Source organism: Solea senegalensis, linkage group LG20, assembly GCF_019176455.1.
Source record: "Solea senegalensis isolate Sse05_10M linkage group LG20, IFAPA_SoseM_1, whole genome shotgun sequence".
In the NCBI taxonomy this organism is placed as follows: Eukaryota; Metazoa; Chordata; class Actinopteri; order Pleuronectiformes; family Soleidae; genus Solea; species Solea senegalensis.
Genome location: NC_058039.1, coordinates 11,341,026 through 11,353,869, shown reverse-complemented (window position 1 = coordinate 11,353,869; position 12,844 = coordinate 11,341,026). Strand labels below are relative to the sequence as shown.

General features: G+C 42.2%; 1 protein-coding gene across 1 annotated transcript in view; it reads left to right on the top strand.

Moving 5' to 3' along the window:
- The window catches only part of csmd2 (CUB and Sushi multiple domains 2), a 222,569-nt gene that overhangs the window by 86,120 nt on the left and 123,605 nt on the right, over positions 1 to 12,844 (top strand). Inside the window, exon 6 of the mRNA XM_044052677.1 lies at positions 12,469 to 12,581. Within this exon, the coding sequence (XP_043908612.1) occupies positions 12,469 to 12,581 (113 nt within the window). The remainder of the gene's footprint in view (positions 1 to 12,468; positions 12,582 to 12,844) is intronic.

Here is a 12,844-nt window from a genome sequence, read left to right as displayed (position 1 = left end):
TTATTTATACATGTACCATACAGCAGGATGCATCTTTATCTTTGTATATTGCCTCACAATAGGGACCAGACGCATGTCAGTGCAGACGCATGTACACAGACACGTCGCAATAATCGTCGCTCATCGCGATTATCGGCAGCAGTGTCATGTTAAACCAATGAAGGACACTGTGCATTAAAAGTTGGAAACAAGCCCAGAGAGCAAGAGAATGGCTGAAGTGGTGCAGTCATTCACAGTGTGTGCAATTTTCTTTCCCCTCATCTTCTTGACAGTTATTTTTTTTTAGGAGCTCTAGAAATGATTACAGTCAAGAAACGTCAAGAATTGTCTTTTTCCAATGACCCACTGTTAAGAACATGAGCAGGCAAGCACTCTACATTAATCTAGAAATATCGGGTATTTATTTGGCTTTTGTCTTAAAGACGACGATGAAAGGCTGTGTTTTTCTCTCAGTTCTTTGGTCATGCGACAGGCGAGGCTGGACACTGTAATGTCCCATATGATTACAATTCCTTATATAGCGTGGTGTCACATGAGTAAGTCGCTCGGTGCGTTCCACTCTCTATAATGTAACACACACCTGCAATGAGCAGAGGCGGCACATATATCATGGTTGAGGTGAGGCGGGGGAGGGAGGGTGAAAGGTCAGTGCTGACTCAAGAGTAAGCAGATGGAGAGTTCTCTTTTAATTGGAGGGTAGTTTTACAACAAATCGCTCATGGTCACGGGTAATGTATAAAAGACAGCCTCTTCTCTCCTCTTTCCTCATACCGCGAGGTGTCCCCAATTTTCTTCCCACTTTCCTCGATTGATGTCTGTAATACTTACCTGCAATCATCCTCTCTCTACTTTGGGCAAGCGAAATGAGGAAAAAACAAAGCACACGGTGGAGATAAATATATTTAAAAGCTGAATAAATAACTGGACTATAAAAGACTACAACAGTATGCTTTATCTTCCTTGAATAGTTTCAGACTTAAGGACCAATAAAGGATAATGGATGAAGAGATGAGGCTCTATCAGTGAGGGTGAATATAATGGAAGAGAACTTGTCCCACTTCTACTATACACCTTAATATCCCCTCTACCTTAATCAGTTTCCTTAGCTTTATTTAAGCAAATAGCCCCATTAGCTGCTCTCAGGGGTTGCCAACAAACCTCACACCTCGGTTCCCTGCCAAAACACAACAGTTGTTTGAGTGCTTTTATTTCACCATTACTTTATCAGCAGTGCCATCTGCTTTTACTTTGAGATTTAGTTTTTTGTCACTTCACCTCTCTGTTCTCACACTGACTCTCTGTCACATTCCTGTCCACCTTTGCTTAAATTACTTACAGCGCATAAATGAACAATTTAACAGCGACACCGCTCTTGGCCGTTTCATCCCCCGTCCTCCCGCTCACTCATGTTTTAGAAAGAGAAAGACGGAGCACATTGTAGTGGCTGTGGCATCCATATTGTCCCCAAAGTAGGATGGAGTAGTGGAGGGAAAAAAGTAGGAGGGATTGCCAAACAATCTCCAAACACAAGTGAAGGATGACGACAGCAGCGACGTAGATAGTGACAGTGAATGCGAGAGAGAGAGAGAGAGAGCGAGATGGGACTATGACATCATCGTTTTCTGAAAGTAGCGTATTTGTTCCGTTTTCCCAAAAAATACTATTTCAGGTCTCCCAAAATGCAGTTTCTGTGTGGACAAAACACCAATATGATGAGGAAAAAACAGGCACTGAACACACTCACATACACCCACTTGTTACCTGGCTGACTCATTCCCTGTGTCCACGGAAAGCTACTTATCTTTTTTTCTGTCCTTCCTCCCACCTTCCTCCCCCATCTGCCATTGTGGTGGCCGGGAATTCTCATGAACTCTTGTCACTTCTCACAACCTACGATGCTGCGGTATCTGACAGATCTCGGGAAAAGTCAAGGTGTATAATTTACAGCGACGTAGGAGTGTAATGTACCGCATCGTCTGACTTTGAGTGAGTCGTGGCTGAGATTATGACACCGGTTGGTTATCTGAGGTGCATCAAACCATGGTTTTTCAGCTTGTCTCACTGGCTTATTAACACCAAATGTGTGGCCTTATTGGGACAGGACAATCATTTTTTGAAAGGGTGACCTCAGATATAACAAACCAAAATTCCTCTTTTTGTTTGATTCATGTTTCTGGAGACAGTTTTTTTTCCCCGAAAGGTAATCATGCACATAATAGGGAAACCTTACAGGAAAGACTGCATACTGCAGGTGATAGTAGTACAATTTCCTTTTAACATCATGACTCATATCTCACATTGGTTAAAGAGAGTAGAGCACTCATTTTGGAGAAGCCTAAAAAAGGCACACACATACGGTATTACCTGTAAATTGACTTCTTGTGAGTGTGACATGTTGTTTGTCTCTGTATGAAGGCCTTGTGATAGACTACCAATACTAACTTCTCACCTAATGTCAGCTAGGACTGGCCCTAGCTCCCCTTAGAGCTGCACAACAATGGTCAAACGATATTGTGTCGATTTCGACAAATACTGTGATTTTGTGTTTCAAAATTGGTATGATGGACATGCTAATTTATTATTTGGAGTCTGTTGAAAAACAAAGCTTATTTTCTCATCTAAAGAGGAAGTATTTTTGGGCCAGTGTATTTTAAATTACACCACAAAGCTGTTTTGTCACAATATTTGTCTTTTGATTTGAATATTGCGCTTAGTCATATTGCACTTTCAATCATTCTGCTATCATTGCTGCAGCCCTGGCTCCACTCGTGGCCTTCAAAGGATAAGTGACATGGATTGGATAAACGGATCATCATTAGAATCTTCAGGATTGCATTTTCTGTCAAAATAGACTTCACAATTCAACACAAGTCTGTTTTTTTTGTCTATTTTCTTCATACACTACTGAAATCCAATATATTCCATGGTGTTTCTTTAAAAAAAACAACCTGCAGGGCTTCACCTGATCTGCATCACAAATCTATTTACTTCACTTTACCCATGGGAGATGTGCATTTGGCGCATTTGGAGCATCATTTAGGTCTTGGAACAGGTGCGAGCATAAAAAATTGACTTGACAAAAATGGCCATTTATCTGTGTTGGTGTTATCAGCAACTTTGTGCTGGCACAAAATAGAGTTTTAGTCTTATTTGTGTAGTCATATACAACCCTTAATAGATGGTCTGAAAGATGCCAGAACAGGTAGTGGTAATTAAGGAGAGAATCACTGATAACTAACAATGTGAGAGATAAGGAAACCATTGCCATTCATAGGGAACAATGTGATTGTTCCCTCCCCCCGGTCACTTAAATGATTAACCCATTGCTAGTATGTTTTTACAGTATTTGTTGATTTGTGTATGGTGTTGAGTAAAATGGGGGGAAAAAAACAATATGGCGAAAAACAAATGAACTGTTTAACCTCTGAATAATTCACCAGTAGTTTCTGAAAAAGTACATGCATAGATTTTAATGGTTGTTATTACAGTGTATATATTCCCCACTTGCAGTTAATTAGCTGGCTTCATACTTTATTTCGACCTTTATTTACTGCCTTAAATACGTGGGAGCCTCGGGCCTTATTGTTTTAAAGGGAAAAATTCTGACACTGCACTTTCCAATGGCTTCATTATAAAAACTGCACATGAGCAGATTGTATAGCAACATAGGTTTAGATGCCATTAAGTTTTATGATTGCCAGTTAGTTGCTGTTACTAATGGTTTGCTGTTAAATCATGCATGCATTTAATATCCACACAAACCTCAAGAAATAATAAAAAAAAATGATGCCTATATTTCCATAAACTAACAGCACTCATCTTTGCCGCACATGTTAAAAATGATGCATCATCTCGTTGACATAATATGATGAAATCACAAATCCTGTCCTCACTGAAATGTTGTAGACAGTAAAGAATGTAAAGTGTTGGATGGTGTTTCTTTAGATAGGATAAGATAATCCTGGGAGAGGTTGTTCATCATAGATGCAAATTTGGCTATCATCCTCCTCTGTCCCAACACCTTTACTGGGTCAAGGGGGCATCCCACGGCTGAGCTGGCTTTTTTTTTTTCATCAGTCTGCCCAGCCTCTTCCTGTCCACTGTTGAGATGAGATGCCATCATCTCAATGTCCATTCCCTGGATGTTCACTAGTGTTGTGTCTTCTTCTATGGAAACCACCCCCCAGTTCTTTAGTTTCCCTACATTGATCTGGAGGAAGTTCTGCAGGCACCAGTCCACAAGATGAGAAGTCTGCAGTGTACAGGGTGAAGAGGAATGGAGCCAGATCCATTCCCTGTGCTGCAGACAGCCATGTCGGGGACACAATCCTCAGTTCCTCACATACTGGGGTTGATTGGTCTGGTAATCCACAATCCAGGATGTAAAGTGGAGATCCACTCCGGCATGCTCCAGTTTGTCCTTTAGAAGTGCTGGCTGAATGGAGTTGAAAGCACTGGAGAAATCAAAAAAACATGACTTCTACAGTTGAGTAAGAGCTCTATCGTGCAGGTGGAGGACAGCGTCATCCGCCCCCAATGTCAGGCTGGTATGCGAACTGCAGTGGGTCCATCGCTGTTCTCGTCATGGGGCATAGACGAAATAAGACCAGTCGCTCCAGGATCTTCATTAGGTGGGATGTTAGTGCCAACAGCCTGTAGCTGCTGAGGACTTTGGGGTGGGGTGTACCACACGGGAGGTCTTCCACAGCTTCAGACTCATGTTAAAGAAGATCCCCATTATCATGCACAGCTGGTCAGCGCAGGATTTGAGGAGCCTGGTGCTGACGCCATCAGGACCTGCAGGCTTTGGCTTGATCTTCCTAAGCTTGTTTCTCATCTGGGTGTAGGTGTGAATGACGGATTGGAGTGCCCGGGGGGTTGTGCTGGTGGGGTGTGGGTGCAGATGAGGGAAGTTGCAGCAAGTTGTTGCAGGAGGACTTTAAGGGCCCTCTTCTTTGCCTTAAGAGGAGTCATGACAGGATGAATCCAGGGTTTGTTGTTGGAAAAACATAATCTGCCCTGATGGGTACAGCGATCTCTACTCAGTATGTCTCTTTGGTGTTGGCATTGGCGTTCACAAACACTGCCAACCCTCTTCTTTTCTTCTTGCCACTCCCTGCCGCCCTGTCTGCCCGTATCAGCTGGAATCCATCCAGCACGGTGGCCGTGTCAGGGCTATCCCTGGCTAGCCATGTCTCCATAAACAACATGACGCAGAGTGTCGGTACGCCCTCCCATGCCGAGTCAGCGCCGATAATTCATACATCTTATTAAGGGGATAATCTTCCATTTCCCATAATGATGGACAGGCAGGAGAACCGGTCTGGCACGTCTCCTCCTCACACGGTGCGGGGCTGCATCTCGGCTTCCCCGTCGCCTCCTCCTCAGCTCATGGGGAACACCAGGTTGCTCCTCAGGCAGCAAAGCTGTGTACCGGAGCTCTTAAAGCTGATCCCTTCTGTAAACAATGAGGTCATGGATCCGTGGGCTATTCGAACATGAAAAAAACACAAGTAAAAGGGCCACAACAAGCACAGCGTCCTTGTACTGAAAAAAGGTAGGAAGTAGGAAAGGTAACAGAAATTAAGGTATGGAAGAAATAAGCTCTAATAGTAGTGAGTGCTGCCACTCTGGAGGCACCATCTTAGTGCTTAAGTGCTGTATTATGCATATACAGTATGATTGTCTACCATATTTTCTGTTGAAAAATCATATCAAAATTGCAATGTCAAAAAGGTTGCAACAGGTTGAACTTTTACATTATATTTCCATGTAATGGAGATGGACGTACGGTCACACACAAGGATTTATGTGAAAGTTTAAGTGGGGTTATTTCAGGATGTTCTGGTATCAGGGGATTACAGTGTGCTGGCTCTGTTTTTTTTCTGGGGGGTGGGGGATTTGATAGTGATGCCGGTTCAACATCATTAGCAAGGTTTTACCTGACCTCCTGCATCCGGAGTCATCCTAGACATACTTTGAAAAGTAACAGCTCATACATTACACACAGACTACAAGGGAATAGAGGGAGAAAGAGACTGGGAGACAGACAGGGGTGGGAAAGGGAAGTGTAGCATAATTGCCATCTTAAACTGACAGGTTGTCTGATTTGTTTTTATTTATTTTGACGCGTTGTATTGCGGTGATTAAACAAACCAGATGTAATGTGTTCACTGTTGAGCTGGTGAGATGATTTTTCTTTTCTTTTCTTTTTTCAACTATTTAACTGCAACCTTCCCAGTCTATCGTTCCCTGTTGCCAGCCTTCCTGTTAAGCTTATCTGAGCTATAAGGCAGCTGTACTTTCATATTTATTGTAGCAATAAAATGTGGTATTGATTATCCCATCCGACTCTAAGCAAGAATACAAATGAGCTTATTTTGCAACCTGTGAACAAGAACAACTAAAAAAATAAATGTTTAATGTAAACGTTCCGCTCATGTGTATCAAGCACTACACGGCGTTATGGAGGGGGGGAAAGTGAAACAACTGAATTGTAATTGTCAATCATTCAGAATCATGATTTGGGGACTCTCCTCTGTAACTACCTTTATCTCCTCCAGCCTCCTCGGGAAGCGAAGGATGATGTTCTTGTAATCGGCCCTCGGATATTATTGGCATTTTTTTATTACTGTTGTGTTTGACTGATCTGAAGGGATGGTTCTATTATCACTGCCACTAAGACTGACCTTGAAAACTCATTTGGGTTTGTGTGTGTGTGTGTGTGTTTTCCTCTTTTTAACCACCAATCCAATACCCTCAGCAGACAATTACAACCATTGAGAAGTGCACAGATTTTGTTTGGAGTAGTGTGATGTGATTAATGGTGTTTATACATGTATGTGTGTGTGTGTGTGTGTGTGTGTGTGTGTGTGTGTGTGTGTTTGTGTCTCAGCCAACCTTCTTTGGCAAGGTGATCATGTCAGCTGTGCTTGAGAAGATATTAAACAAAGGGGAATAAATGGAGAGAATAGCCTCGACTTTGTCAACACCTGTATTTGCCTTTGGCATCAGCTTAGTCAAACAAGTAAATTGTGCCCGTGTGGGTGATTTGTTGAAAGCAAACACCCAATAATCTCAGGCAGTTTGGTTTCCTCATTTGCATTGTCCTGCAGTCCATTCAGCAGCTATTCAGTCCTGCGTCTCTGCTCGCCGTGACTTTGTTTGCATCTATCTTGACTTTTAGAGCTGCGGTAATAAATCACATTGCTATTGGGTTCAACTGCAGAACATGTGGCACTGTGTTTTTTCTTTTTCTTTTTTTTCATTATTCGAGCCATTTGAGTTGATGTTTCTGCCCCATTTTGTCTCGTCTGTATCCTTTTTTTTTTTTTTCTGTCCGTTTCCAAAATATCTCCCGAAGTCACCATTGTATTTCATGGGTCATGGTGCAGGAAACAGATTAACTCTCCAGACAGACACGCTCAAAATTGGTGGATGAAGTAATGGGGTCACCGTCCTCTCTTGTGGGTCATTTGTTTTTTTTGGGAGAATGTTGCATTTGAACACATTAGCATGGAAAGTATCTTCACACCAAAGAGAAACGTGGCGTCGTCCCTTTGAACTATGACGTATGTACATGTTTGTTTGTTTTTAGCATGACATACAGCTGTTGCAATGTTCGTAAACACAGCAAACCCGACATCTAACATTGATTATTTATTGGCAAGTCTTTGAACTTTTGATAACACATGAAATGTTCCAAATTTCATGTGTTTATGACTGCAACACCAGTCATACTAAGGAACTCATTGACATTAGCTTGTTGGTCTTTACATACCATTATTCACACTGTTCATGTGAGAGATTATTGCCATGGCTGAAACTATGCCAATGTTCTTCTTCTGTGCTTACTATTCATTTATTTTAGGTGAAAATGAAACAGTATGGTAGCGATGTGAATGAGGTTAATGTCATTTTTCTCAAGTCTTGTCCTTGAACAAGAGATCTAAGCCAATTTGATTTATCAATGACAAGTTATTAAGTACGATAGATGTACCTCAAAAAAGCATGTGCATTGACTCTATATCAATTGTTTATGAAATGACTCTGTAGGAAAGCTTGAAATCTTAGGGAGGGAAAATAGTACAGGAAAGAAGTCAAGAAGGAGGTTGGTACGTTGTTCTTCCCCCTCAAATATCTTTCAATCAGTTCATATTATATGTTCAGTGGGGGCAGAAAATTAGTTGTGGGAAAAAAGAAGAAAGGAATCCCTCAGAAGATTTAACAAGGCTTTCTGATGGGGCCAGAGGTCTGTGTATGAATAAAACATGAGGGCTTAGAAGGAGGAGAAGAAGAAGAAGAAGAAAAACAGACGTTTTAGCTCTGTTGGACCAGGGAGTTTAAAGGAAGAATGAGCGTGTTGGTCCTGGTGGGGCTGCAGTTTTACTGGAGAGGCCAGTGCTGCTCTCATTGTCTTCTGCACCACCGTGTTCCCTCAACTCGGTCCAGCACAGACCCAGGAGACAACACTGTCCAGAAGCCCCTTATAATGCTGCACCATAACGTAAACTGTAAGGTTGATGTCTTTACTGCCTGAGCAGTTGTTGTTTTAAGAAATTAATTGGCTCTATGGCAGTGTTGTCTCAAAGCAGGGGGCTTTGGTTGTTCATTTAAACCCGGAGTGCAAGTCACATCTGAAGGTCACAGCACTGCTGCCATCACAATAACACTGCCATTCTGGACTTAAGGGTCTTCTACACTGATTAGTTCCTACCTCAGAAAGATGTCTCACGTGCGTGTGTGTTTGTGAAAATGGATGAAAGGGAGGGAGGACTGATAATTTATGGATATTTGCATATACGATGTGTTTATGTGGTGAACATATCTGCAATAGGTTGTGCATGCGTGCTTGCATATATGGCTCGTGCAATAATTCACATGGCCTCATTAAAATGCTAAAACTTTTGGCTTTAAAGTCACTGTGACCCACAGCGTTTCTGATATGAGCCAGGACTCGCATACTGAGCAGAGCCGTGATTGATGAGCTGTAGCAGCGTTGCTCTTCACGCCGAAAACAGCAAATGCAACGCATGCAAACGCTCCCACACGTGAGCACGTCACATGCCGTTACGGGATCACATTCGTGATTAAACACACTTCATCCCGAGCCACCTACGACACCCAAACTCCACCCATCGCCCCCGCGACCAGAAAAGCGCTGACATGGAACGGTGTAATGTCTATGAAGTGCGGGGAAAAAAAAAAAGCCCATTTCACTGAAGTAAGGTGACTGACTTGCCTGGTGATGACGACCTTCGTTCAAAATCCTGAAGAGCATTAACAATTTAATGAGTCACATCGCATCAGTATGAGAACGATCTCTGGGCTACTGATGCGTAGAATGGAATTTGACTAGTCATGTGTATTCCTAATATCAATTTCACGTCTGATTTTAGAGAAAAGTAACATTTCTACATTACAATATCTTTAATTAAATACATGCTTTGAGAAGATGTTTTCAAATCTATTAAAATCACAACCATATTTATATTCAAGGTAGCAGAGTGATTTTGGTTGCCTTTCAATGACGTCCTCCGCTTTACCCATCCGTGTCAGAAAAGGCAACAATAGAAAATGTGCATCCACATTTGTATACTACTGTATATGACAGCTATAACTTGTGCATTTGTGTGTTTGTTGTCATTTGTTTTTGCATTTCATTGCGTGTATTTGTCACAAATACAGCGTGACTTGTTTGTCCGTCTAGACGTCAACTCCCATGATTCCGAGCTGCTTTGTCGTGCCATCAAACTGGGTCTTCTGTTTGGTTGAGAGACAATAATGTCGATGAACATGCAGCATGCAACGACATAAAATAGCTGCATTAATTCTAGCCCCCCCCCAAATATGTATGTGTGTCAGTGTGCGGTTAAGAGCTCAGATCCCTCAGTCAGGAGCCCCACCGCCTGCCCCCCGATCACCTTGCCTTGTCCAAAATACACATTTCTTGGACAATCATCAGAAGTTTGACTCGGTCTTAGGAGCCCTGGGACCAGAAAAAGGAAAAGTGATTTAGCCCCGCTCTCTCAAGACACTTCCGCGTAATATCTAATATGGTCGGCAAGAGTGAGGGAAAAGCAAGAAAGAGGGAGAGAGAGAGAGAGAAGGTGAAAAGGAAGTATAGAAGTAGCCCTTCAGGAGACCTCCATCAGCCTGCTCAAGAGTTTTCCTGTTGCTCCCCGTGGTCACTTTCACCCTAAAACATCGATATCTCAAGCATTAAAAAATACATAAGAAAATAAAGTCGGGGGTTAATGAGGAAATGAGGACAAGCAGAGGTGACTTTGGGTCAAAATGATATTTACGGTGGCCTTTTCATCCATCATCCCATATGTATTAATCTCCTAATCCTTAGTGGCATATCCATCAGTCCTTGATCCTCTGCCACTGCCGCGTTTTATCAGAATCTGAAGTCTTTATTGTTGCATGTTAATGAAAGTTGATTCTGGCTCAAATTGCCCTTTAATTCAAAGGGACATTTTCATTTGTCCCAATGGTATAAGGAGGAGAAGCTCAATACAAGTGAACAGCTTTGCCTGCAGCTCTGGGCTTTGCAGTGTGTGTGTGTGTGTGTGTGTGCGTGTGTGTGTGTGTGTGCGTGTGTGTGTGTGTACTGTAATTCATAGGTAGAATCTGCTACCAAGGCTATTGAGCCGCTGCAGGTCCCAGAGGTGATTGTAGTTTTCTCCGTCCTGTTAGTATCACTCTGAACAGATATGTTCCAAACCCTCATGAGCTCCTTTTCCTCCGTTAAGTGATAAAACTTAACCTGAGGCATGCCAGCTCACTTTATCTGCCGTGTACATGCTGTTGTAAATCAAGGTCAGTGTCATTCAACATGGCCTTACACTATAGGTTATTATTCATGTTTCCTTTGCAGCCTCGGGGCCATGTTGAAAGGAAACAAAAATAATCACCCAATCCAATAAATGCCTTAATTATGTCCATGTTTAAAGGCATTATTGGCAATGAAGGGAACAATCCAATGATGTGTAACACGTGTTTATGTGTGTGATATACTGTATACTGTGTTTCGTTTGCTCATCAATGACGTGTCAGGGAGCTATAATGTCGAGGTCAGACTAAATCAACTGTTGTCTGTTAAGGGGGAGATTGTTTCAGATTAGGTCATTGTCGTCATAAATCCTTCCCCTTGGTCATGACGTGACACTTAATGTTGTTCCTTGACATGTCAGTTGTAAGGAGCGCTTGCAAATGACTTCGGGGCACAACAGTGTAAACAAATGTGTCACCTGAAGCACCGTGTGTCCAGCAGTGCACCCACAGTAGGTAGGAATCCATGAGTCGGCATTATTGAGGTTCCAAAATATAAGCATTCTAATCTTTCTCATTGTTTTCCATGAAAGACACAGTCAAGGCTAAGCTGCTTTAGTATGTTTTCTTTTCTATTTTCGCCTGTGTAATAATATACGTTTCAATTAACACTTGGATCAAGCAATGGATCAAATATTGCTTCAGACATTTGCAAAGGGCTCCGCGTTCATATGTGCAAGGAGCAGCAGAATTCATCCACGTCTGCGCTTAGTATGTGGGATGTTTGATGCATGCCGCACCCACGCATACATGTGTTTCTCCTTGCTGTGCGTTGTTCTTTTTGTTGAAAAGAAAGAAAGAAAGAAAGAAAGAAAGAAACAGAAAAAACGGCTCAGTCATCTGCGGTTAGGAATATATTCAACCTCGTCCGTGCGCTCAACCCTGACCTTAACCATTTGAGGTCAGCGACGTACGCTTGCAGTGGAAATCTTTTAACCGGGTCGATGGGAGTAGTGAAGGGATGGACGTTTGCACATTGCATGAGGAAAAAATGGATGCCAAGGTCAAAAAATGCTCAAGTTTCACAATCCACATCATCGTATTTTTTTTCTTGTTGCCGCGTGGCTGAGGAAGCCAAATGACTCGCATTTTGATATATGCCAATTTCCTTTTCTCTTTTCCACACTTTGTAGCTCTCTCTGTGACCATGTTTAGCTGGAATAATATCGTTGGTACTTTACAGTGTTACCTTATACAGTACATAGGGAAACAGGGGAAACAGCCTCTCTATCTTCTCCAGTTTTCCTTCTGTATGTAATTATTTTATTTCTCTTGTACTGAAGGCTCAGTGGATGAGTACCCATAGTATGTATTGAACAATTGAAATAATAATTTAGCACCTGCCCTCCATATTACAGGCAGTTCAGTCGCACATATGCTGCAATAAAATGAACTTTCTCTGCAAATGCCATAGCTGGTCGTCCCCAGTCTTGTTTTTCTGGAGTGTCAGAATCTCTCTTTAATAGCTCTTAGCAGCCTTTTAACACATCTATGTGATATGGCCATGTTAACTGTGAAACATTAGTGCAGTTATCAAAAACACACCAGGCAATCGACGGGAAAAGTTGGTTTCTTGTATGCATTCTCATGTGACGCTTACCAAAAAAATAATGTGTCTTCCTGTCTCTACAGGTTCACTGGCCCCAACCTTCCCTCGCCCATCATCAGCAGCAAGAACTGGCTTCGTCTGCACTTTACCTCTGATGGCAACCACAAGCTGAGAGGCTTCAGTGCTCAGTACCAAGGTAAGACAAAGAGAGGAAACGGTTGTGAAGACGAAAATGTCATTTCCACTTGTGTGTACACTCCAGATTTGTCACTCAGTCTTGGGTCTCTTGAGGTGATCTTGAATTTGCATCACCTTCTACTTCTAAGAGAATAAAGAATAAAAAAGTATTCAGTAGTAGTCATGTTGTGTTTTGCTTGTTTTCAAGCTGTAATAGCTGCAATTGGAATCGCACAAACACATACAAGGGCTAGTCATAACATCACAGCCACTTATTGGTTT